At 45.0% G+C, this 26,966-nt stretch overlaps 1 protein-coding gene across 4 annotated transcripts in view; it reads right to left on the minus strand.

The window, feature by feature from the left end:
- Window positions 1-26,966, minus strand: part of TLN2 (talin 2) — a 598,939-nt gene that overhangs the window by 110,895 nt on the left and 461,078 nt on the right. For all 4 annotated transcript variants that reach the window (XM_086959469.1, XM_086959467.1, XM_086959468.1 and 1 more), the window contains 2 exons: window positions 21,934-22,119; window positions 16,576-16,683 (listed from right to left, as the gene is read on the minus strand). In XM_086959469.1, coding sequence (XP_086815595.1) covers window positions 16,576-16,683; window positions 21,934-22,119 — 294 coding nt within the window. The remainder of the gene's footprint in view (window positions 1-16,575; window positions 16,684-21,933; window positions 22,120-26,966) is intronic.

Here is a 26,966-nt window from a genome sequence, read left to right on the forward strand (position 1 = left end):
AGGAAACGCGCCTTTGGATGTTGAGGCTTGGACCACCATGCTCCCAGGGGTAGGGTATTGGGGGAGGAAAATGGGGTCGCCCGGGACCGGGCGGTGGCATTGAGCAATCATCCTATCCACAGTAGCCCCTGTGCTGGGCTTGGACCAGGTGCCCAGAAGGATGTCTGTGAGGGCCTCATTGAATGGCAGTAGGGGCTCCGAAGAGGCTGCTGCTGATTGAAGCACCTCAGACAGGAGGTTAGTCCTTACTGCCACCAAAGGTAGCTCAAGGTCTCAGCCGCCCTACTCAACAACAGCGTAGGAGGCTCCCTCCTCCATAGCCACGGTAGGGGGAGAAAGCATACCAAGGTCTGGGGATGTATCCAGACCACTGGCCTCACCCAGTTGCTCTCTCCAGTCAGGTTCTTCAAGCAGGTCTGCCAGGGGGTCAATAGACCCCTCCCAGTGCTCATTACCCACTTCTGGCTGCCACTCAGGGCGATAAGGAATGCCAGGATCGAACAGAGGTACAAATGTACCAGTCTGCGCCAGTACCCGTGTCGGTCGACGCCGTTCAGGGTCCATGTCCCTGTCTAGGGGGGAGTTAAAATAAAAATGGTTCTGTTGGGTCGGACCAATTACTTTTGAAATATATTCATTGAATGAGACCACAAGCTCTCTGATACAAGTCCAACAATTTGAGAAATAAATGCTCAAAAGCTTTAAACCATGTAATCAAATAATTGTATTAAGAAATTTCAAACATTTGATATCCGAATTGCAATCATTCTTAGATAACATTCAATGTCTGCAGTGACTGTCAAGTATAAGGTGACTTTCAGTAAAAAGTGCTCAGTGAATGAAGAAATATACAGTGCAAATTATGTACAGGTATATACAAATATCTTCGTTGGCCAAAGAACAATCGTAAACCAAGGATTCCTAGAGTTCCTATCCGGATCCTGGTATTTCTGGGCCTATGATGTTCGTCGACGTTTCGACCCTTTTGCGCCCCAGTTGGTGGTCGCGGCGGGTCTTTATCAAGACAGAAGGGGACAGTCTAGAAAAATTAACAGAGACTGTGTATCAGTGAGAGCTGTTGGCGCTATGTGGATTGACGACCAACTGTAGTATTAAATAGGAAGAACTCACTTGGGTCACAGACCGGAGAAACTCAGCCTGAGCCTGTTGGTGGCGGTATTGCCAATCAATTCTGTGGGATAAGAGAACAATATTGACGTTTGTCTCTGTGAAGCACGGGAGCGTGGGTGAGGCGAATCAAGAATGTGCTCGGGACCTCGAGTGAGTGCAACACTTAGTTATGCGACATACCGCCAAACCCATGCGCACATATGCGCGTTCACCACAGATTCATTCCCCATTCGAGGTTCAAACTTACCCCGTGCACTCCTCACTCGAGGTCCCCGAGCACATTCTTGATTCGCCTCACCCACGCTCCCGTGCTCCACAGAGACAAACGTCAATATTGTTCTCTTATCCCACAGAATTGATTGGCAATACCGCCACCAACAGGCTCAGGCTGAATTTCTCCGGTCTGTGACCAAAGTGAGTACTTCCTATTTAATACTACAGTTGGTCGTCAATCCACATAGCGCCAACAGCTCTCCCTGATACACAGTCTCTGTTCATTTTTCTAGACTGTCCCCTTCTGTCTTGATAAAGACCCGCCGCGACCACCAACTGGGGCGCAAAAGGGTCGAAACGTCGACGAACATCATAGGCCCAGAAATACCAGGATCCGGATAGGAACTCTAGGAATCCTTGGTTTACAATTGTTATCTGGCCAACGAAGATATTTGTATATACCTGTACATAATTTGCACTGTATATTTCTTCATTCACTGAGTACTTTTCACTGAAAGTCACCTTATACTTGACAGTCACTGCAGACATTGAATGTTATCTAAGAATGATTGCAATTTGGATACCAAATGTTTGAAATTTCTTAATACAATTATTTGATTACATGGTTTAAAGCTTTTGAGCATTTATTTCTCAAATTGTTGGACTTGTATCAGAGAGCTTGTGGTCTCATTCAATGAATATATTTCAAAAGTAATTGGTACGACCCAACAGAACCATTTTTATTTTAACTACAAATGCCCAGGCTCTGAGGGACACAGGGTTACCCCTTTTTCTTAACCTGTTGAGGGAGAGGCCAGGGTCGACGCCGGCTGGGAACCCAACCGGCGTCAGAGGGGGTGGAGGTGTCGTCAATGGATTCAGCGCTGGAGGTGACGCAAGGTCGAACAGTGCCGATCTGAATCCAGGCCTGGATCCCAGGGGCGCCGGGCTGAAGCTGCCGGCATCGAAGGACTAGAACACCCAGCTGAGTCTGCGGAGAGCGAAGGCGCAGCGGCGGAGTTAGGCTGCCAAAAATGGAGTAGAGGCCTTCATAAAAGGTACGAAGTTGGGCAGGAGTCGCTCTGGCTCCGGCGAAAGGGGGGAAGCTCGGAGCCGACCCCACAGGCTCCGTGGGTGGAGCCGAAGGACGGTGACCTTCTGCATCCCACGTCACGTCGGCCGACGGACGGGGAGAAGGTGAAGCGCGACGGTGCTTCTTCGCCTTTTCCTTGTGCTTCGACTTACCAGAAGACAAAGACTGTCACAAAGCAGAGTTATGGTGGTGACTCTGTGACCGGTCCTGCAACCTCCCTCTTCGCCGGGACCTCGAGTGGCACGGCGCTGACTGTCGGGCCTCGAGACGCTTTCGGGACAGCTACCGCAAAGACTTCGGGTTCATGGCCTGACAGTCAGAGCACAACTTCGGGTCGTGGTCATTCTCTAGGCACCAGAGGCACACGAGATGTGGGTCCATGACAGAAATCAACTTGTGACAGGAGTCACAAGGTTTGGAGCCCTTTCGACGATGTGACATCCCTTGCACCAGGAGTCAAACAACTCGAACAAAAAGTTAAAGAAACACTAGTCAAAAAACACCAAGGGTACCGCTCTCTACGGATCTGCGCTGGCTGGCGCGGAGAAAGAACGAACTGACATCAGCGTGCAGAGGCGTGGGCGTCTAATTAGATATTGCAACATCATTCCGGCGATCACAACGCCAAAGATGAATGCGGAGTTGACCAACGTCGCCTACTGACGCGCAGTGGTACTGCTGAATAAAAAATTCTCCGTATCCAGTCTGACCCCTAGGGGTAATTCTAAGGTAAGGAATCCATAACTAATAGTCTCTTTCTGATACTAATCTCTCTCCAATACTACGCGAGGTGGTCCACTTTGGAGTTTTTTTGGGCCTCGTTGTCAACTGGAAAAAATCAGAGGTCTTTCCATTGACTGATCCTCCTCTTCCCTTCGCACTGGACTACCCACTGCACTGGTGCAACGACCCCTCTAGATACTTCAGGATCCTATCACACCGCACAGCCTCAGAAGGTATCCACCTCAACTAAGGCCCTGCCATGGACCGCTTAACAACACAGATTGACCACTGGATAAGACTTCTGTTGTTGATTGCCAGTAGGATAGCTATTATTAAGATGGTTGTTTTACCCCGCTTTCTCTATTTATTCTGAAATATCCCCATTCCACTTACAACCACATGTTTCACTACTCTTAGGAGCATGTGGACTCAGCTAATCTGAGCCGGTGGCCAGACCCGGATGGGGTGGCAGATGCTTATAATGCTTTTTGCGCTGGGTGGTTTTGGGGTGCCGGATTTCTATTTATATTATCTAGTAGCGCAGACACACTACGCCTATTTCTGGTACCAACTAGACGCATGACTACAGTATTTAAACCCGAACACTCTCAGGCCCATCTTTGCCCCCTGTCAACTATTTTACCGTGTGGCCTCACAAGGACACCAACGGAAATTCATACATTACAGACTGCATGCTGCGCTTGGGAAAGACTTCGTAGGTACCCGAGAGCTGACCGCCTATACTCCCCACACCTGCCACTACCCAATAACCGTGGATATCCCCGGACCATCGAAACTTTAACACAGCACGCACTCTCCTATGTAGACTTCTAGTGATGGGAGATATGTTTTGGGAGGGCCAGCTGCGTTCAGCCACAGACATAGTGGAGGGCCAAGACACATTCATATTAGACAAATTTCTCATACATAGAACACAGGTCTCACTGGCCGCCGCAATATGCCCCTCGTTGGTGGAGCCACTGAACTTCCCTCCCATATCTACAATATTTATATCGCCTGATAGTACACATCTGGTCTCTTGATTGTATCATCTTGCCCAGATGCTTCGCCATGAGGCGGGTGGGAGGGCGCGGACAGCCTGGGAGGAGGATCTGGGGCAGCTATTGACGGAGAAGATGTGGGCATTCTGCTGTGAGCAAACTCGCTATTTTTCCAACAACTACAAACACAAGCTCCTTCATTTTACATATATACATAGGGCCTATGTCACCTCCAAACTTCTCGCTAAAATGGATTCAACTAGACCTGACAATTGCCAGAGATGTGCAGCGGCACACGCAGATTTCATCCACCTGGCGTGGAACTGCCCCCCGGGTCTTGGTGTTTTGGGAGTCGGTTTTTGGTCATTTGGCATTGATGGGGGACTCAGAGTTATCTTCCTCCCCATAGTTGACATTGCTGGGATATGTCCGCCCTCTGGTGGCTGGAATCCGGCCAATGCCCTACTGCTGGCCAAGAGACAGATTTCCTTGCACTGTGGCGGGCCCGCCCCACCGACGGTAAAGGCTTGGCTAAGACATCCCATGTACTGCGATACTACTCGTGATGTCTATGCAACATTGATTCCCCTGGCTTCCAGACCAAAAAAAAACATCTGGCAGCCACTCTGCTCCTATTTGCTATTGCACCCTGAACTTACCGACGGAAGTGCCTTTTTACCTACACTACATGTTATGCCTGCTGGTCGATTATGATCCTCAGAACCACTTGTACTTCCTCTTGTGTAAACCTGCATTGTTGTATTTTGGTTGTTGCTATTATATTTGCCACTGTCATAGCATATGCTATTTATCAAATTGACATAATACGTACTATCCTTACTGTGGCAATTACTTTTTGAAACATGCAATAAAAACATTTTCTTTTAAATGTATCAGTTGCACTGATATTCAAGTAAACGGAGTGCATTAGCAAATCGATCCGTGGATAAAGATGTACATTTATGAATATTCAAATGTTCTTGTTCTGTAAAGGGGGCACTGATGGTGATGTGCACAACCTGTGCTATTGAGCATCTTCCAATGGCAGCATGGACCTGCTCTCATTCGCTGTGACTGGAACAGACAGATGTGAACCGCGAGCTAACGCGGATCTCAAAGCCCTAATTATGTGCCCATGGTGCCAGCAGCTGTCAAGTTGTAGCAGCTAAAGTAAGATACTGCGCTAAACCCCAAATTAGATCTTTGCTGTTCTATAACTGAGTGTTCAAACAGATGTCACTTCCACCGGGGAGCAGAGCAGACGGCGTTCAAGCTGCTCCAGAGTAGATTTCAATATGCAACATTTGTAGGAAGGGGATGCCCGATTAAATGTCTGCTTTTACTTGGGCAGGGGTCTTCCATTAACACATTCACAAATGTCAAGCCTTTTCATTCATAGATGCATCTTGCCATTGGTGTCATGGCATTTTAGATCCCCATAGAGACTGCAGATTCATAGATGCAAAGAAAACAGAACGGAAATACAGCAGAGTGTTGTTCCTGTCTGCTGCCCCCCCCTCCTCTCCTTAACCTACTGTAGCACCCACAGACATTATGCTTGCCGCAGACCGCAGCCACCCTTTGTGAGTTGTAAGGCATCTGATATTTCATTTCTTTGCTTCATATCAGTTTTGCAAGCAATGCACTTTTTAGCTAAACATCTGCATTCTGCCTTCTGCAAGCACAGGTTTAATATCCTGAGCTTTTTTTCACACACCCGCGCTGCAGGGAGCCCTGACCGGGTTCCGGCTCGTGCTCTGCACACGTGAGGGAAGTGAGAGATGGGTGGCAGACAGCCCTCCTACCCCCTTTAGCACCCCACCCGGGCAAGCAAGGCCTGAGCACCACAGATCATCCTACCAGCTATAAACACATTTCAAATCTGTTACCAGAACCCATTGCCAGATTATTTTATTGGGGAGTGGGGGGACAAAATATGACATGTGACGAATTGTAAGCAGTTCACTTCTATAGAAGCATAGTCACTCTTAAATCATTGTCACGGCAAAGGAAAGCTGAATTATATTTTTTTTATTTTTTCTTTCATTGGCAATTCAAATACTGTACAAGTTGACATGCACATCATTTTTAACATGTTGGAAAAACAAGTGGATCAGGTTACATATGGATATTATCGCAAAAGAGCATGAGTAGCACATAACATACATTTAATTCAACAACTAGTGGTGTCACGAGGGAGACACGTACCAGGTAGTAATTTCTAAATATACAGGGTCCGACCTTTAACTCCTTGTGTGCGCATGATGGCTGGAAGCCGTCACGCGTCACAGTGGGCGTGTGCGGAGCACCGCCACCGGCTGTCCGAATCCCGCCCACTCATTAAAACCCCTGCACCGTGGCGGAATTTTCGCGGCGGTCAAGGGGTTATTCGTTGGAGGGTGCACGAGGCTTCAGCCTACTCTTCTCTCGGTTGTGGTAGATTCTGGTCCGCAACCCTCAGCCAGATCACAAATAGACCCCAAATGTCTTTTGATCTAGAGGCAACAGGCATTAACTCCCAAAAGCAGTATCTTGTTTCTGACCGAACGTAACATCCCCAATCCAGTCTTTAAGCTAGGGAGGGTGCCGCCTACCCCATCTCATGGCAATCCTACCTTTTGCTAATAATAACAACATAGCTACTTGTCTGCGAACCCCCACGCGACATTCTTTACATATCCCAGCAAGCCCATCATTACTCCGGGCTCTATTTGTACCATGAGTATCTCACTAATAGTTTGGAAAATCTCCTTACAGTACGCTGCTATTGGGGGACAGCTCCAGTCCAGATGCAAGAAAGTAGTCTGGTTTGTGCGACATCTCCAGCATTCCGCGTTTGGCCTAATGCCCATGCGGTACAGTTGTATGGGCGTTCGATAATATTGGTTTATGAATTTGAAATGTATTAACCGGAGCCTATAATTAGGGGATAGTTGCTCTAGCTGCGCACAGCAAGATTTACATTCCTCTTGTGTCATTTGTGGATGCAGCTCGGTGTTCCATTGCTCTCTACGATTTGGTGTAGCCACTGGGTAGTGTGTTTGCATAGAGGATTGGAGCCCAGTAATACGTTTGTTTGCTGAGGGATTGGTCAGTATGTTTTCCAAGGCATGAAGAGTAAGTGGTGTATCCGGCAATGTGCTGTGTGTTTGCCTACAGACTGCTCGTATTCGATGATATAGCAATGTGTCTAAAAACGAAGGGGGAGGCGTGTCAGTCGGGCCGGAGTTTCCAGAAAAGCCTCCTCTCTATACAAATCCGCATAACTGTGGATACCTTCCTCTGAGCTCTCGCTATGGCTCCCTTATCCTCCAGAGGGGGCATTTGCGGGTTTTTTGCCAGTTGTATTGAAGGGGCGTTTAGTATCTGCATGTTGGCCCTCCGTCGTAGCCATCCCAGGCCCATCTTAGTGTTTCCGTGGTATCTATGACCTGGCGTTTGTATGAGCTGTACAGTGCCACTTCCAAGGGGGTAGGCGCAGCTACGTCGCTTTCGACCGCCACATAGGGCTGGAATGGGATTGGGTGTACCGAAAAATGCAAATATTGACCTGAGCGCAGACAGCGTATAGTGGAAAATCTGGCGCGCCCAGCACTCCCTGACTTTGTGGGAGTGTTAGTGTTTCCCAAGCGACCCTGGCTTGCCCTCCTGCCCACACCAATGATGTCAAGAGTGAACGTATTCTAGTGAAGAATGTTTGGGTGAGTATAAGAGGAATGTTGGCAGAGATGTAGAGGAATTTGGGAAGAACAATCATTTTAGCTACCGCTATACGTCCTGCTAGGGTAAGTGGCAGCGCAGCCCAAAATTTAAATTTCCCTTCAAGCCAGGTAATGGTACGCCCTATATTCATGTTCCATAGCTCTTGGATATCTCTGCTTAGCCATATCCCCAGATACTTCACAGGACCTTCTTCCAGAAGAGTGGGTAGTCAATCTTGAACGGGGTAGTGTCATCGGTCAGCAGAAACACTGTGGACGTTTTCCAATTTATTTGTATACCTGACATGCCCCCAAATTGTGTAAGCTCCCGGAGCACTGGTGGCAAATTAGTGTGGGGGTGTTTGATATATAAAGTAATATCTGCATATTGTGAGTTTATTATTCCTCAGGATGTGAAGGAAAGCCCTCTAGCTGCGTGATGTTGCCGCAGTCGTGCCGCAAGTGGCTCCATCACTATCGCAAATAGCAGGGGTAAAAGGGGGCACTCCTGCCTTGTGTTATCGTAAAGGCCTCTGTGATCTGTCCATTGACAAAAAGGCGCGCAGTGGGATCAGTGTACAACAGTCGTATCTGTTTTATAAAGAGAGGGCCAAATCCCATGCGATGAAGGACGGCAAATAGAAACGCCCACTCCAGGGAATCAAATGCCTTAGTGGCGCCCAAAAATGCTGCCACTGCAGGCGAGTGCAGGCCAAGGTAATGTAGTATTGTGAAGAAAATACGCAAATTGTGGGAAGTTGATCTCCCAGGAACAAATACTGATTGATCTGGCCTAGCAATGAGCGGTAATAGCGGCTGGATCTGATTTGCCAGCAATTTGGCATACATTTTGTTGTCTGTGTTTATAAGTGATAGCGGACGATAAGAATCACACAAGTTTGGTGCCTTGTCTGGTTTGAGTAACAACACAATGCTCAACTCTCTAAAAGAGTAGGAGGTAATCTGCCATTGTCTCGGGACTCTTGATATACTGCCATAAGGCGGGGGCAAAAATGGAGGGATAGCATTTGTAAAATGATACCGGCAGACCGTCCAGACCGGAGGCTTTATCTGGTGGCAGACTATTAATGACCCCAATTACATCTTCTTCACTAAACGGTTCATTCAGATATGCTCTATGGGCATTACTGAGCCATAGCAGCTCTATCGAGTCAAAGTAAGGTTGCGTAGTCTCTAGTGGTATGGTGTGTTGCAATGTGTAAGGTTCTGAGTAGAATTCTACAATATGGTTCTTAATATCTTGAGGGCCCCTTATTTTCTGTTGCGTTTCGTCTTTTAGTTCATTGATGAAATCTGCTGTAAGTGGAGGTCCGAATAGAGCCGCTAGCGTTTTCCCAGGTCTGTCACCCTCCCCAAATTTCTGGCCTGTGCGTTTCTCCGCATGTAGTAAACCTCCCTCTGCGCCTCCTCCTCAAATTCGTCTAGCTTACTTCTAATCTGTGGCAGTAGCGTGCTATCACCACTAGTACTAAAATAATTTAGTTCCAAGTCACAAATCTGCGCTTCTATGGTGGACAAAGTTTGCTGTATGGCCTGAAGCACACCGGCTTGGCGGGCTATGCATTTGCCACAGATTACCACTTTGAAAGCCTCCCAAAGTAATGACGGTGAGACACCGAATCTTCATTCAATGTAAAATATTCTAGAATGTCAAGCTTTATTTCTTTTTTTAAAAGCGGCGTCTATGAGGACGTGCGGTGGAAGCCTCCATGTAAAAGCTTAGCTAGGTGTGATCTAATTGGAAGCAAAGCAGACATGGAGCGTGATTTGAGAGGGTGCGAGGAAGGTATCTAATGTCTTTTGTCCATGTGGCTATGTCTTTCGAAATAAGCCAACAGTCTATACGGGACCAGGCTGAGTGTTGTGCTGTTACGCATGTGCCCTCCAATTTGGCTGGGTGCAATTCCCTCCATATGTCTAGTAGCTCACTGTCTTTCAATAGCGCGTTCAGTGTAGCACTGGAGTTGGGGTGCAGTGAACAAGATGTTCCCTTGCGATCCCGAGAGTCATCGAGAAAGGCATTATAATCTCCTCCCCAAATTATTGTATCACATCCAGTTTTCCTTATGTGAGCCCAAAGGTCAGTGTAAAATTCAGGGGTGTTAAGAGTTGGGGCCTTCGAGTGGGATATATCTGCCTTCTGGATCAGACCTCAACGAGATCTGGTTCCAGCCAATTCCTCTATGAATAAGTATCGCAGTGCCTCTAGCATAGTTAGAATAGGCCGCTACGTAAATGTTCCTCCAGTGTCTACGTTTCAGCATGGTATTTGTCGTGCTTGATAAGTATGTTTCCTGTAAGAAACCAATGTCTATTTTGTGTCGGACCAAATAGGATTGCACCAACTGAACCTTCCTGTTATCATTTATTCCTCTAATGATCCAGGTTATACAATTATAAGTCGTCATTGTCGAACCTGTACAGTTCCAACACTGTTCACCCTGCCACCTGTATCATATTGTGATGCGCACATCAACTGTGCCTCTCTACATGTTCGCCTTTTTTTATTTTAAACTTACATTACCCCCCTTAATAAGCCACCCCCACCCACTCCAACCCCTTAAACAGGTTGAGTTAACATAACCCTCCGAAAAAACTAGCAGGAAGACTAAACAAAGAGAAAGTTAGACATCCAGTAACGCTGAGTGAATACTCTGGAGACCTCCCGGAGGCGTGGGGTACCGGCGTACAACCCAGTTGAAGTACTGGGTGGCCGAGATAAATGGCCTTGCTATGCAACACGATCTGAGCCATTTTTTTATATATATTGGGCGCCACTTAAAGAGAGTATTAGCACTTACCATTGTGCTGTTATCAATGGGAACCCCTGCGACCACCCGCCCAATGCAAGCACATGAACCTGTATCGACATACGTTAGTCATTGTCACTGAGGTTGTGATCGGTGTTTTGCTTCCCACTGGCGCTCGCCATCCGCTTCGTAGTTCCGCTGATGTGCTTGGCAAACTTTAATGCAGATTTTGCGTCCGTGAAAATATATGTGTTGTTGTCGTGCATGACCTTTAATTTGGCAGGGTAACGCAGAGCATACGACACTCCAGATTGTTGCAGCATTTTCTTGGCATGGGTGAATTCACGACTTGCTGCTTGAACTCTGGGAGTAAAATCAGGGTAGAACAAAACGGTGTTCCCTTTGTGCGATATCTGACCACGCTCCCTTGCTCCCTTTAATATAGCGTCTCGGTCTCTATAGTTCAATACAGCTAGTGTCCGAATGGCCCCCAATGACAGAAGACTAGCAGGGAGGCAGCGATGGAACACTGGTCACCACTATGCTCACCCAAAAGGCCTGTTCCTGCTGAGGGGCTTCAAGATCGTTACTGATGTGGTCCCATTGAGTTCTCCCCCTCAAATCCACAAGCCACTGTCCTTATTTGCACATGCTGATCTCGTCTACAGCGAGGTGCAAGATGGTCAAGTATGTTACGTGGTTGTCAGTAGACTGTGCGTGAAATGGGCGCTCTTCGCCTTCTGCTGAGTTAATGCTCATGCTATGCCACCTGTACATGTTGCAGTGTGTACTGGCGTAAGGCGCGCTCCTCATGATGTAATCCGTATTGCCCTCCGTTCAAAGGGCCCGAACGGCACGCTGATGGGGCTGATGCCTACGAGCCGCACTGTGTCCCAGAGGGGGGTCTCCAAGATGAGCCCTGCGCTTAGGAGCAGGCGCTTGCTGGGTACGCCGGTATTAGTGTGCAATTCAGCGGTCCGCCTGCTATAGTCAGCGGGGAGAGTCACGCACCACCCTCTCTGCCTGGCCCAGTCACATGGGGTGCAGCTCAGCCAACAGCCACCGGCTCAGGAAAACGCTGTGGGCTAGGCAGACTTCCTTCCCCTCCGCGGCAGGATGTTGCAGCGGGAGGCGAAGCTTTAAACGTGCCGAAGTGTGGTCCGCCTTATTCCCTCACAATCCCCGGGCCTCTAGGTCACGCAAGCAGCAGGGCTTCAGTGTGCGCTCTAGGCCCAACAGGGCCCGCCCAGACAAGACGGTCGGAGCGCAGCCCCAGAGGTGCGTTTTCGGTTGCTTTATTTGGGCAGTCGAGGCAGCTAGAGTCTTTGCACTAAGTGCAGCGCAGAGTATGAACAGGCTCCTTCACGAGCACAGCAGGATATTTGATCAAATCTGTTCTCGGCCGACCAAGCCCATCCAAGAAGCGGCCATCTTGCTGTTCAGCAAGCTCACGCACCCCCCCCCCCCCCCCCCCCCACCCCCCTGAATTTTCATTTTTTAAAAAGACAGATCCCTGAGCCTCTGTGAACACTTAAAAGCACATATCCTTCCAAGACTGGCTTATTTCGGAACACGAAAGCTGTCATTTAAATTCAATAGTGCAATTAAAAGTGAGGTTCACTTTCCCAAGTACATACAGAGTTGTGGTACACCAGTGAATAGTTCAAAGTGTGAGAGCGCAAGAGCAGAGCGGTATCGGTCACTAGGTACAGTTGCTTCATGCTTTATTACTAAAAAAATTAGTGCTAAAATAAAGACAAGAACCATAAAGTCTGTCCGTTGCTCTATTTAGCAAAACCTAGACAACCTATTCACTATTCAGCTTTTAACTAACGTGACTGTGTATGGCAGCCATAACACTCCAAGAAGGAGTACAAAAACAGTGAACGTGGGTATTTACTGTCATCCCATTACAGAGCCCAATATCTCTACAATGGCTCCCAATCACGGGCTAGATCACATCTAAAGTCCTCCCTAAGTTTACAATCGTCTTTGAATCCCAGGCAATGCGAAATACCTATCCCATTGACACCTTCCAGTGATACAGCTTTAATCAAGCAGTGAATAGCTTCCATCCTACATACGTCTTCACTCATATCTCAAGTTCAGAAGCACAGATCTTCAACTCTTATATCACCCTCAAATCATCTCTATTCCCAGCTTGATATCCTTTCATGAATGGTTAAAAACAGTTCTCTGTTGTTTATCGCCTTGACAACATATATGGGGAAAAGTGCATCAAAAATCTACCTATTGTAGGAGGTGAACGCCACGTGGCTCAATATAAGTGCCTGTGTGTTCACACTGGTGGTTGAAGGAGAAACCTTCTTAGAAAGCCTCACAGGTAGTTACAAACCAGAGGCTCCTTATCTAATCTTAAATAATAGAAGGTAAAGCTGCACCAACATGTTACTCTTACGCATCGTTGTCATCTGGTCCAAAAGGACCCTACTGCTATCCTGCTTAAGAATGAAGACATGCATCCCAGCTCAGGTCAAGTGCAATATGCATTTCTCACGTTACAAGAGACCCATCCATTTAGAAAGATAATGAATGCTGCACACTGGTCCTCAAAATCCTGAAAAATGAATGCTAAAATAGAGTTCTCTAATGGCAGAGTATCATCAGCCTGGCCTCGACAGCAATGATGCAAAGATGCCACGAGGTTGACCGAGGATAAAAGATACTTTGCTTCATATTTCTTTCTATGCACCAGTCTTCCTGGTAAGAGTAGGCAAAAACATTCTAAACCATTATTCACAATAACCACCAAGAGCGTTTGCCTGAAGGTTCTAGTGAAGCAATGGGTAATCACCAAACTGGTACGGCCTGCTTCCAAAATAAAACTGTGGTGTAAAGTAGGGGAGTGAATGTGCAAAAACACATAATGGGGATCAAAACACTCCAACCAACAGGAAGTCTTCTGGATTGGCACACGGACAATCATCCACCCTCTCAGCTGAAGAATTTTTTTATATATATATATACGTTTTTTGCTCACACGCAATAGGGTTTCCAGCGCACTCCCGGTTCCGTATTTTTCACAAATGACAAATACTCCAATTTTGTTCTTCTATTGTTTAATCATGGCAGCACTCCCAGCAACACTGCTCAGGGAGTGCTGCCATGATTAAACGATAGAAGAACAAAATTGGAGTATTTGTCATTTGTGAAAAATACGGAACCGGGAGTGCGCTGGAAACCCTATTGCGTGTGAGCAAAAAACGGATGCACCTACAAGCAGCAAGGCTCTGCTGCACCTGAAACGCACCGCCGAAAGAGCGCTTGGGAGTCCTCACAGGGGCCACTTTGTTTTGGATAGATATATATATATTCCAAGAATAATCCAGTACGGCGCAGGCATTCGGAGGCTGCAAATACGGACACAAACCCAGAGTTTTGGTGCAAAAAAAGAGGTGATTTATTCAGCTTATGGCGTGAATAAACCCTACCTTTGCTGACAGACCTACGGTGTGAGCGTGGATTTTTTGCAACTGAGAGCACGCTTGGAGCGCCGCTTTGTATGGTATATATATATATATATATATATATATATATATATATATATATATATAGTGTGTGTGTGTGTCTCTCTCGCTCTCTTTTTGGGCACGGGCAGGTCTGCTGGCTAGAAATGTCACTCTAAACGGTTCCTTTAATTTGGAGCCTACAAACCACTTCAAGCAGAGTATCTGCTTGAATGAAGGGGAAATGGAGAGAAAGTACAGCAAAGACAAAGCACAACTTTTTGAATTATTTCTGAGACACGCCATGAAAACATAAAAAAAGTTTCTCATATATTTAACGTTTGGTAATCATGACTTGCAAATTACCAAATATTTCTGATCTTTGCTCTTCGTTTACATTCCTTTTTTAAATCAACTTTTCTTTGTTGCACCTTCTGTTGCCCCGCCTATGAAAATACTCACTCACTCACAATTAGGCTTCAACCTTACACATCACCAACACATTAATTCCCTCAATCTGTCTGGGACATTTTCTACTGCCTACTTTGGACTTTTATCCTTCATTTGATGTCTTTATCGGTTATTGTTCTATTCATCTACACAGTGGTGTAAAGTGAACCACCCTGCAAACTGTGGAAATCAACATATAAAGGTGCATCTTACACACTAGACAGAAATGTGTGAGGTTTCTAGGTCCTTGATAAATGTTAATCTCTGAACGCATTGGGGGGAGAATCTTAGACTTGGTAAACTCTGCATATAGAAAGGAACTATGATAGTGACAACTGCTCTTTCCGTATCACAAATATACAGTAATTAAATGGTTTAATAGTGCAGACACCCTTCTTGGCACTATTATTCCACTTGTTCTTATCAGATTGATTCCTTCAAAAGCAGCAAAATGAAAGAAATCTAGAGCTCACTCTAACTTTCCCAGTGGATCAGAAGTGTTCTCTGGTGGGATCCAGTCTCCTGAAGTTTCAACAGAAGTCCTAATGGGTGAGGCTTGCCAGTAGAAGACAATTCCTTAATTAAGGAACACCCTCTGAGCATTCAAGGCAAGATCGCCATTGGGGAAGTTTCACCACACCACATAGGAAAACGCTTCATGGAAATGGCCTCAATGGGGCTTTTGAAGGCTCGCTCGGAAAATTTTGGACGGTAATTGTAGAAACACACAATATTTAAAAGTGTAGGCCAGAAAGAAGTCAAAATAAAATAAAATACATCTACAGATCGCAAAGGAAATGGGGAATACCAAAATAGAAAAGATAAATGTGAGCAAATTCCCTTGTTCACCATAATGCTTCCAACCCTGTGGCACAATGCTCTCTTCTGCTTACTGCAAGCAACTGTTTACTGAACTATCTAGCGTGCATTTTTTTAGGTTGACAACACCAAAGCGCCATGAAGCAATTTTATAAAGCACAAAACCAAATAACAAGCATTTGCAAAGCTCAGAGGTCCGACATATACTGCGTTAACATATACAGACACTCTGTTACCACATTAATTCCATAAAAATACAAGAAACAATAATTGGTCTATATTGAAAGCACTCTTGTTTTCGATACACTGGTGTTTTTGTTTCTATGTGAAATAAAGGTCAGGGGTCATGGCAGCCTATATTTATAGTTTTTCTTTTGTTTCTATCAAGAAATAAGACTATATTGAAGGATTGCTTGCCACTGACCTTCATTTTACATAGAAACAAATCAGGACTGTTATGAAGGCAAGGGGGCCTCCAATATAGACTGGCTTTTGTTTCTATGAAACAAGGAGGAATTATAAGTGACAAAACCAGAAACATAATATTGACTCCATTGCCATCCATCAATCCTGTGGCTCATATGAGAAGGTTGCTGTGAGAGCTTCAATTACACTAGGTGATCAGGAGGAAGCAATAGAGAGTGAGGGGCAGAGTGTGAGTAATGTGGAGCTACACACAGAGGAAGAGGGAGAGTTTGTAGTGAACAATGAGGATGTGCCATAGGGGAAAGAAGGAGGTATAGAAGAATACAAAAAGAGAGGACACACAAGTGAAAAATAGAAAGGGAGGAAAAACAGCAAAACGCCAACAGATAGAGAGACTGGTTGTTGTGAAACAGTTGATATCACACTTTACACTGCCATCACTTCGAGGTGGAAGGATACGTCCATTAACAATAGCATGAGGTAAGTGAGATTTGCTCCACCAAGCTGAGCCAAAATGTGGTTGGAAAACTCTAAATCCAATGGTTGAAAGAGACTGGCCCTAAAAATGCCAAAAAAAAGAAGGCACAAAACCCACTCTATATATATTGCAAGAAATATGTCTGTTTTACAACTACACTGTTCACTTGAAGTTTAATCAAAGGCTCTATTTAGTAAATTACTTCTTTGAAAATAAAGTCCTCCATCGCACCAAACACAAAGACGGCATCAGGAAGACCGCAAATTTTATATATAGCAAATGTAATTATGAATTCAGCTCACCGTTAGAACATGTTCCAGAAGTTCCACGTATCCAAGAGTGCACTCTGTTCCATACTTTAAAGCTTTGGTACGAACATCTTCACTCACGTCTGGGTGGTAAACAGCTTGCTATGTAGAAGAATAAGTCAAATTATCAAAAAAAAATTGGGAGTACAAAAAAATAAGGCATGACAGAAAAAAAAGAAAAGTTACCTTAATTGATCAAGTATACCTAGTTACTAAATAATGATGCTTGATATGATAATGATGTGAGTTGAGAGGTCTGGAGTGGTCTACTCAGCTTTAAACTGTAGAAGGTCTGAGGATGGATTGACACCACCTCCATGTTTCCCTTGCAACTCTGCTCAATCTACACATTATTTGTGATACAACACATTAAATTATCACAATATAGACACCTGGACATTGAAAGAAACCCACACATGGATCAGAGTAGGAAATAAAGGTATGTTGTCAACATAAAAATGACTACAGCCCAGGAGTGCCATATGTATTAAGGTAAATACCTTTCAATTTGTAGGATGATTCTTCTCCAATAATCTCACAAGCCAGGGACAGAAAGTTGCTAAACTAACAGTCAAATGTCATACCTCAGGTAAATAAACTGAAAATGTTCTCACATCCCAAATCAGTGCATTTTCAAAGAGCAGAGCTGATCAGATTTCTAGTGTATAGTAGAAAAACAGCTTAACATTAACCATTTTTCATTTGCAGCGGCATTTTTTATTCATTAGAAAGAACAAATCAATGGTCATGATTAGTAGTAGAAGATGCAAAGAAAGTCCTATAAAAAAGACACGTCCAAAATTCTTGACTGAATATTTTGGCTTCCATGTTTTTTTTTAGTCGGGGAATAATTTCATCAAGACATTACGCTGCTTGCACACAGGTTTATTTTTCCTGCAACATATAGGAAAGCAGTCAATCAAACTTCTTTTTTGAACACTGTAGGAATACATCAGCAGGGACTTTTCTAAGCCTGTGTGTGGCACGCAAGAGACTTTCTCAAGGCTGAAATACAATGCTTGTGGGGTGGGTTTAACATTGCGATTTCCACAATATAACATTTAAAAGTAAAAACTAAAATGTCTACACACCTGTTTGGGTTGCACTCTAACTGGGGCAACAAAGCACAACAAATACATTTTAAAAAGTGGTAAAAATTAAAAGGATGATAAGAAGTAAGTGCTATGTACAATACCTACAGAGTTTTAGTTGGGATCAGGACTGAGTGCAGCTGTGCAACTAAAGATAACGCTTTTTTATGAGTCTGTTCAAGGAAAACAGTAACAGTTACCAGCAACAGGATTAAGAAGCATATTAAGCATAGCTCTCTGAACTCAAAGGGAAGAATTTACTCCTGCAGCATCTCCCAAGATAAAATCATGAACTTATGGTGTGACTTTAATCTCTCCAAGTCCTTTCACGCTAATCAAAATGGCTTCTAAAGTTGACGTTATCAAAAAACTGAAACCCTTTCTTCAAACAAACAAGTTCAGAACTCTTCTCCAATCTCTAGTCCCTAACCTCCCTTACTTCACATTTCCACCATTTTTTCAGTTACATCTGTTCTCCTTACTTAACCTATGTATTATGTATCTCTTCCTCCTGGCTTGATTCATGGTTATACCTTGCATTACTTTGACCCTTATGCATCTTAACTTTATATTTTAAATCTTTTATCCCCTTGATTACCCCATCCTATTCTCCACTGTGACTATGAACCCCTTGAGCATCCTATTTGGCTGTTTTTTGCTTTCTGTCCTAGTCCTTGTTGCCTCTATGGGACTGCCAAATTGTGTATAACATCAGTCACATTTTCTTCTTACGTTGACTGACTGTACCTTCCTTCCCTTGCACCTACATTCTTGTATTCAGGCTTGGCTGTAGCAGTACCTGCAAATTTATTTTTAGCTGCATGTAATTTGTCTGTTGTTCGTGTTCAGAATGTGGATACCCTCGGGTCTGGAGCGCTTTATTAGAAAATATAAATAAATAAACAAATAAACTAGGAGCAGCCCCCAAGGGGAGGTGGCGGGCTTGATATTCTTTACTTTCCAAATTAACTGCAATTCACACACATCATCACATGATGTCTTCCAGATAGCCTGAATACCAGAGCAATTGATTAACAGATACGGTGCCACATGTTCACATTCTTACATTTCGCAAGAGGAAAATTGAGTTGAAACTGGATGTTAATGCTAGTGTTACAGCGTAAAAGCTGATTATTCTTTACACAACACAAAAAAATTATTATGACACCAAAACTCTAATATGCACTCTGCAAATGTTTAAAAAACACAACACTGAAACTGAGAAAAGTTGAAGTACCAGCACCTTAAAAGTGCGCTTGAATACGTAGAAACAGCAGGATTCATAAAATAATTAATTTAACACGTTTATTAACCGATTACCTTATATTTTTAACAAAGTTGTTATGGAAAATTAATGATGAAAGTTGGCATCTCTATTGCCTTAATTGTAATGCAGCATAGCAAACGATAAACTGGTGCAAATAAAACATGATTTATGGTATATGACAAACTTTCAGTACAAGTTAATGACATTATTAGGGTCTTACATTTCTTAAAACGATTTTATTTTAATGATTTTTAGGAATAGTTTGCATGTGGAGTACTTTTAAAATGCAGACCATAATTAGAGTTGAAAATTGTTGTGCAATAATCACTGATGTTATAATTATTTCCATACATGATATGTATGATTGATTTAATTATGCTTTAACATAATTATGAGTTTATTTGACTAAATAAGAAATGCTAACTTTAAAATGCATTGAATTGACTTTTTCCTTAGGCAGCATTATTTCATAGCCTGGTGTAATGGACATTTGTTACGTTTCCTCAAATGTTGCTTTATCTGTTCTGTTTATGCAACATTCTTTAATCAGTAAGAGACTTTTCCAGTACTTCATTCTGTGTGAATTGATGGGAACTTGACCTCTCAAATTAATCCATGAAGAGAAACAAAGTAAATAAGTTATTTGTCTACTAACCTATGAGGACAGAATGGACAGTCGTTTCTCGTGAACAACATGGAAAATGTGTTGGAGTTTTGAATTTTCTACCTGGTGAACAGAAGAATGGTCACATCATGGTCAGACCATCATATGGCGACAACTGATGTCCCAAATGGACGATCTGGAGTATAAAATGTGACTCTCTTAGGAGGAGGGAGAGCCCCTTCGCTATTGCCTCCAGCCTGCCTATCAGACTATCTTTACATGCCCCTTGCCTTTTTACCTTTGATGATGAACTTACCTGCTGGACGATTTGGAGTTGTCTGGTGAGAGACCACACGTGAACTTTTCTGATTATTGATCCACTCCCCCTTACCTATACCCATGGACCTTTCCCTAGTGGACTCTACCTTGATTCCTTGTGCCCATGCTAAGAAAACTCTTCTGAACTATCCTCCTCTCCTGCCTTTGTTGGTGGAAGGAATTCTAACCTTAACCATCTTCCTTATGGATTCTTTTATTTAGCAGTAAGGTTTAATTTGACTAAATGTGTGGTTTTATACTGCGAGCTGTAAGACTCCTGAGAAAGTTACTTAAAATGTTACTTGTATGCATTGATTTTGGATCATTAATACTATAACCAAATTGTCTAAATCTGCCAGTCTGTTATGTTCTTTCTGCAGAAACTGTGCCCACAACTATCTGATTTCTAATGCATAATAGGGAAGAGTCATAGATTATTTTAAGAACATCAGGCTCTCTTGCTTTTATTCTGTGTAGCCACCCCAGAGCTTCAAGTTTGTATAATTCTTGCTAGATTGAACTTCTTTAGAAGGATGGGGTTCTCAGCACTGGACTAAGGCTGCTAGGGCGCTTCCACTTCCTAGGCCTCAAAGTCCTACACCATAGATAGGAGCCCCAGGTAAGGGCCGCCAACTCCATGTAGACCACACAACCAAGATCTGGAGACGTAAAGCCAAAGGGAAGGGAGCCTAGGGTAGGGGATCCCTCTTCCCTGCAATTCACAGCAATAGTTTGGTCCTGCAAAATCCTGGAGATCACAGTCCCCTTACCTAGGACTCACAGATATGACTTGGCACTGTGAGTCCCAGGGGAGGTTGCAGAAATAACTGGGCTGGTGATTGCGTTTATAGAGGTCGATTACTATTCACACTTCCTGGAGTAGTACTTAACTGCAAATTTTGTGAGACAAGTTTAGAAAAGAAACACTATTTAGTATTTAGATCAAATGACAGTCTTTGGTGATGCTGTGCTGCGGTAATATCATATCTACGTAGCATGGTCCCCAGTAACTAACCTCTGCCACAGGATATGGTCCAGTGGGGACGTTTTAGTCATTCAATAGGATATTTGACCTACATAATCTTCGATTTGCCACTTCATTTGACTGTGATGGAAATAAACCTTGTTCTCTAAAGTTGAGTAGGGCCCAGAACACAGTAACATTTCCCTGGAAAGGACAGCACCTGGCCTGGTCAGCAGAATCACTGCCACCTCAGTCGAGGTCCAGCAAAATGGTGGAAGCATAAGACAGGGGTTTTATTCCTGCCCCCAATTGACCAAATTGTGTGCTCTTGGGCATTCCCTTTCCTGACCATATTCCTCCGCTCCCTTTTTTGAAAGCTTGAGAGTATTTAGATTCAATGTAAAAGCTGCTGGTAAAGAAGCGTCTAAAAAGTGGAGGGGTTATTACCACGAGGAGGGGAGAAGTGCCCAGTCACAAGGTATATTCACCAAAATAGATTATGATGAGCGTGTATAGCCATTACTCTAAGTAACAGTGTTATAATATTAGACTATAGGTCAGAACTCAGAAACCAGCTTAATGGAAGAAGTAAACATCAAGGGCGCACTCCCAGGGCAGATCCCCAGCGTGGCACCTGTTCATTCACCTCAAGGTACCTGGACCAGCCTCCTCCTCAGCTGAAGCACTTCCTAGCCAGCCATCGACTGGGAGCTCTTACACAGCTCATAAGGGCGAGTGACAGTCCTCTGAGGTGGTTAAAACAAGGGGTAACTGAATGCACACCGTGCGTGCCGCTGTCCTTGTGTGCGGAAGAGTAAGAGGACCAGCGGGCGGCTGAACACCCGAGGACAGCAGGAGGGGGCGCGGGGCCCCCTGTGGGTGGGCGGGGCGCGTGGCCCTGGGCAGCTCTCTACACTGTCAATGCCTGGCGCCGGCCCTTCACTACAGTATCAACACAAGAGGTGAATCCCTGAAAACTAAACACAAGCATGCATCAGCATCACCGAAGTCGTGTACATCATTCACACTCCCTTGCAATGCGTAGGCAAGGTCCACGCATCGCTGTGACTGCCGGGCACGCGCCGTGCAGGCCCCGGGGTCCCCATACCTTGCAGGCGGTCAGCATCTCGGACACCGCCTTCCGGCTGAGGTTGGCCGTGGCCACCACGTCCTCCTGCCTGCACGAGTTGCCGGCAGCCACGGCTTTGGCCGTTGCCGTGGTGATGCCTTTCGTCATCCGGATGGATTCTTCAGGTGTGGACGTCCTCTCCGGCGCCTCCTTGGACTGGAACACCTGCAGGGGGTGAGAAGCGGAAGCGGCGTCAGTACCTGGGCAGACCCCTCGCGCCACCAGTGCCCTGCCTCCCCCCAAGAAACGCGGCTCCGGCACCCGCATGCAGAGGGAGAGAGGCAGGGAGGGGGGTGACAGGCTGCGGTCTCTCGGCCTGCGGAAGCGCTGCACACCTACACAATCCAGGAGGCAGCGGCGGCGGCGGGGAGCTGTGCAGAGCAGCGCTGCAGCGCGAGCCCACTCACTGGGAAGCGGTGGGACCGAGCACTGCCACGGAGACTACCCAGATACATTTACATAAAGAGAGAGAAGTGGCTTCCCATTTGCATCCGTGCTATTCTGGTGCACCAGCCTTCCTCCCAGCCCTTCCCCCAACGCACTGTGTGCTCCCCGCCAGGAGCCGCATCCTGTGGCGCTCGCTCAAGGCACCGGCGGACTGCGAAGCCACAGGCAACCTCTTCACAGGAGCGACAGGGCAGCAGTGCCCACTCTCACCCAGGCTTGAAAGAACAGCACAATAAAAGGCCAATTTTATACAACTTGAGTTGCATACATATCATTTATAATAACGGGCAATTTTATCCAACTTGAGTTACATACATATCATTTATAATTTGTACTAATATTGACAATGTACAGCGTTCTGTTGCTTTTATGATACGTTTGCACTATAGAAATACCATATGTTTGCATGCATCTTTTATTTAATAGAATGTCACCCATCACATCAAAATAATCACCCTAAGCCAGTAAATACAGAACGTGCCTTATGTTACAGGGTTTATTCAGTGTAGAGAAACAATACAGTTCTTTTTACCCAGCCCTACATCTCTGATACCCGCCAACAGCACGCATATGAAAAACTAGGTCTGTGGTCGAACCTTCGCCTGGCGCGACCTGCGGCTACACATAAAAGCCTCCTACTCACTTCTTGAATTCCACAAGATGCTGCAGACCTGGCTTACCTGACCCTGGGTGTGCCTGGGCTCCCACCTGCTCAACACCAGGGTACCCTCCCGGGTGATAGCGAGCTCTAAAAATCTGCATACCATAACAAAAACAAGCATTCCAGAATATTCCTTTCTATGATGATGCCCATTAGGGTTTTGAGACCTAATGTGGCTCATTCATGAAGAAAAGATTGAAGACTTTATGTTAAAAGTGAAGAAAAATAAAATAAGAATAGATTACAACTTTATTTCATTAAATTCATTAATAATAGGTTGTGCAGCTATATGGAGACCTAAATGTGTCTCCTTTGCGTTTTTCTCTTGTTTGCAGTGCAAATGGGCGGAGCACGGAGAGCGAGCACGCCGACAATGTTTAAAATGGACAGCACAAGTAGTGTAGTAAAATTCAAAGAAGAAATAAGGTGTGCATCTCCCCACTGTCCATGTATCATTCACCAGATAGCCATATTAAACCAGGCAATGTTTCTCATGTATCCTTTTGTTCTTCTGCACAATCTCAAATTCTTCAAGAAGCGCGTATCCAGTGGAGACAACGGACATCTTTTCTAGGAAGTGCGGCACCAGAGGACCTACATTCTACTCGGTGAAGGTGAAGTCACTGTAAAAACCTCTGTGGAGGTACTCAATTCATAGTATATGCTTCTGCTTTCAAGGGGACGAGAACCATTCCTCGTTTAATACTGACAAGGTAGCGGAAGAGTATATTTGATTCTGCCACTGGAAAAAACCTAATAAAACCTCTCTCTGCCACTTCTGCTTTGCTGGTCCCTGTGACTACAAATGGCGTTGGCCTAACCTCCCAGGCTGGACACTAGTGCTTGAGAAAGGTGTGCAGGAAAGACCAATTTGTTGCCTTTTGTATCTTCCATATCAGTAATCGACAACGAACTACGGAGGTTGCATTACCTCAGTTCAAGTCGGTTGTTCAATAACTTTAAAATCAAAACACTATTTTGGCTGTATTGTAGTTATAATCCTATGAGTGTCTGTTGTGGGGGGCAGAGGGGTGTGCAGAAATTGCCTCTCTAGGTGGGTAGCAATATGCATCTTTCATGACTGTGTGGTCGTTAGGGTGCTAGTAACAAGTGTGTCGATGTGGTAACCATGTTTGTGACGCCTGCAAGAGACCAGATTAGCATTATTATCTTGTCTATACAGAGTGGCATTTAGTGGTGTGAAGGATAATCTAAGTGTGAGAGACAGACCTGCAGCTTTATTCTTGTAGTAGCATTACAAATAATTGGGTAACCCAAAAATCGTCACCAGACCTGGGTACAATGCGGGAATGAAAGGGTATTGGTCCATGACTTCTTTTGAAGCGAAATAAATTCAGAATTATCTAGTGTGTTTTGCATACATATTCTTGTAGTAGGCTGGTAGCTGACAACTTTGCAGATACCTGATTGTAATTTCCTTCTTTCAGTACAAGTCTATGCTGGTTGCAGTAGATAGGAACTCTTTTTGTTGGTGGGAAATGAGCTCAGACTGGGCAGCAAGCGGCAGGGACCAACATCTGCCTGGATGGCTTGTGTTAAAGCAGTCCTTCTTGTGAATAGTGACTAGTATTGGAAGGCGAGGGGTGATTAGGTTCGAATGGGACTTCCCGGGATGACCTACGTTGGAGCCTTCCAGTTCACCAGCAGTGTATGGCAGATCTCCTTGTTAACAGGTTTCTTCTCATCCGTCATTGCATGGTCAAGTTATCGTGGACTCATGATACATTCAACTGAAAGGCCCGTCTACTTGGTGAGGAATGGTTGGGATCGCTATGGCGGAATTATTTTGGGAGGAATATCTGCTATGCAACTGATGGTTTCCATACCTCTGTGAGATATTTTGGGTGCAGGTAACTGGGTGAACCCTAAAAGAACACATATCTCTTCATTTCAGGTCGAGAGTACTTTGTCGTTCTTCTCCGTGTTGTGCAAGTTAATTACGATTGGTATTGGATTATGGTGCACATAGGCCCTGAGAGTGTTACCTGCTCTAATTCCAGCAGTCTGGGAGGTCAGCTTGGGAATACGCAAGTTTTTACTTCTTGTCTGAATATTCCATAGTCTGCTCTCTTGGACTGGGAAGCCAGATTTGTCAACAGAACCCTTTTTGTCGGCTGGTAAGACAACCCTTGCAGCTGATCTTGTGTGCGGCATATTGCTATGCAAGCATCGCTTACAGACACTTTTGCAGCACAAACACATTTTGCAGCACTCAACTGCATTTAATAGGGCATTTTTGCTGCAAATCAAAATGTGATCAGAATGTATGATTTTCACGTTTTTCTTCTTTTTGGATAGGTCAGAGGGCTAACATCTCCCAATCGACTATTCCAGGCATCCTGCTGTGCATGGCCCTTTCCCAAAGACTCATATACAGGGCATCCTCATTCTCTTTCTTCCCTCACAAAGGGCTGTATCAATTTTATTTAAAAAAGGAGCTAGGATGAAAGTCTGTGCATTTCGGCAATGTCCATTTTTTTCTAGCTAGCCCTGTGCAATCCTCAAGTGAACTGGAAACTGGACAATCCTGCAAATCCATTTGAAGTGCTCTGCCTTTTTAAAACATTTTTTTACTGTTTGTCATCCAAGCTGTAATTGAGTCACCCAATGTGTACTCCCCAATCCCATGCAGGGTGGCTATTGAGCCCTTAATCCAGACTATGTTGTGACAGGAGATGGGTGACAGCAGCTTCATAGACCAGGCAGTTAGGTAATTTCTATACCGGTGGGTGGGTGGTACCCACTTACCTTCCCTGGTACAAGGTCTATTAAGTGCCCATAAATCTGTTTTCGTGCTAGTATAATGGGTGGGCACATGTGGAAGTTGTGTGTGTTTCTGGTTTACACAAGGGTACATTGCAGTTCCATTTCGACCCTGTGTGCATAAAATGGTCTCTCTTCTTTGGGAAAGTTGGCTTCTTCCAGCCTGATGTTTTTACTTTCCATACCAAGCTCCAACTGCTGAATTGGGATGCCTCTAGCCCAATACTCTATCTGCTCAAACTAGCAGATCAAAATATAGGTAGCAAAACTACAGTTGGTGAGAAATATTTTGTCTTAAATAAGTTACTTACCTTCAGTAATGATGTATGTGTTAGAGACATATATTAGTTGTAGATTCCCTACCTTAGCATTTCCCCCGCATCAGTCTGGATCGGAAGATTTATTCTTCAGCAGGACCCTTGCGCCTGGGTGGTGTCAGTCAGCTCCGCGTCCATCGTCGGAGTCGTGGGTGACAGAAACTGGCAGCGAGATCTCCATAGATGCCGCCTGTGCCCGCTGACGTCAGTTATTAAAAACTCTCCATGCCAGAAGCGCAGAGCCGTGAAAGACACTGACCACTGGTGTGTCAAAAGAAGGGCCCTGTAAGGGAGTCCCTATCCCTAGAAATCAGTTTGCAGAGCGGAAAGGATGGATGCGGCGATAAGGAATCTACAACTAATATATGTCTTTACTAGGTACATCATTACTGAAGGTAATTAACTTGTTCATCTGATAGAGACTATTAGTTGTAGATTCCTTACCTTAGAATAGATACCCCAGCAATACCACCCCCAGAGAAGGGTCTGCAAACCAAGATCATACAAGGAAGTCCTAAAGGACCGAACGGCAAAGTACCCGTCCCTCCGAACTTGGCTGTCCAGGCAATAGTGATTGGTAAACATGTGCGAGGATGCCCATGTTGCTGTCTAACAGATGTCAAGGATTGGGACTCCACATACTAACACCATGGTTGCCGCTGTTGCTCTGGTGGAATGAGCACACAACCCCACAGGAGGGTCCTTCCTCGCCAGAGCATAACATATTTTGATCCAAAGGACAACTCATTGGGAGATGGTCCGCTTTTGAACAGCCCAATCTTTCTTGGCACCCACACAGCCAA

This window comes from Lissotriton vulgaris, chromosome 2_2, assembly GCF_964263255.1.
Source record: "Lissotriton vulgaris chromosome 2_2, aLisVul1.2, whole genome shotgun sequence".
Lineage (NCBI taxonomy): Eukaryota > Metazoa > Chordata > Amphibia > Caudata > Salamandridae > Lissotriton > Lissotriton vulgaris.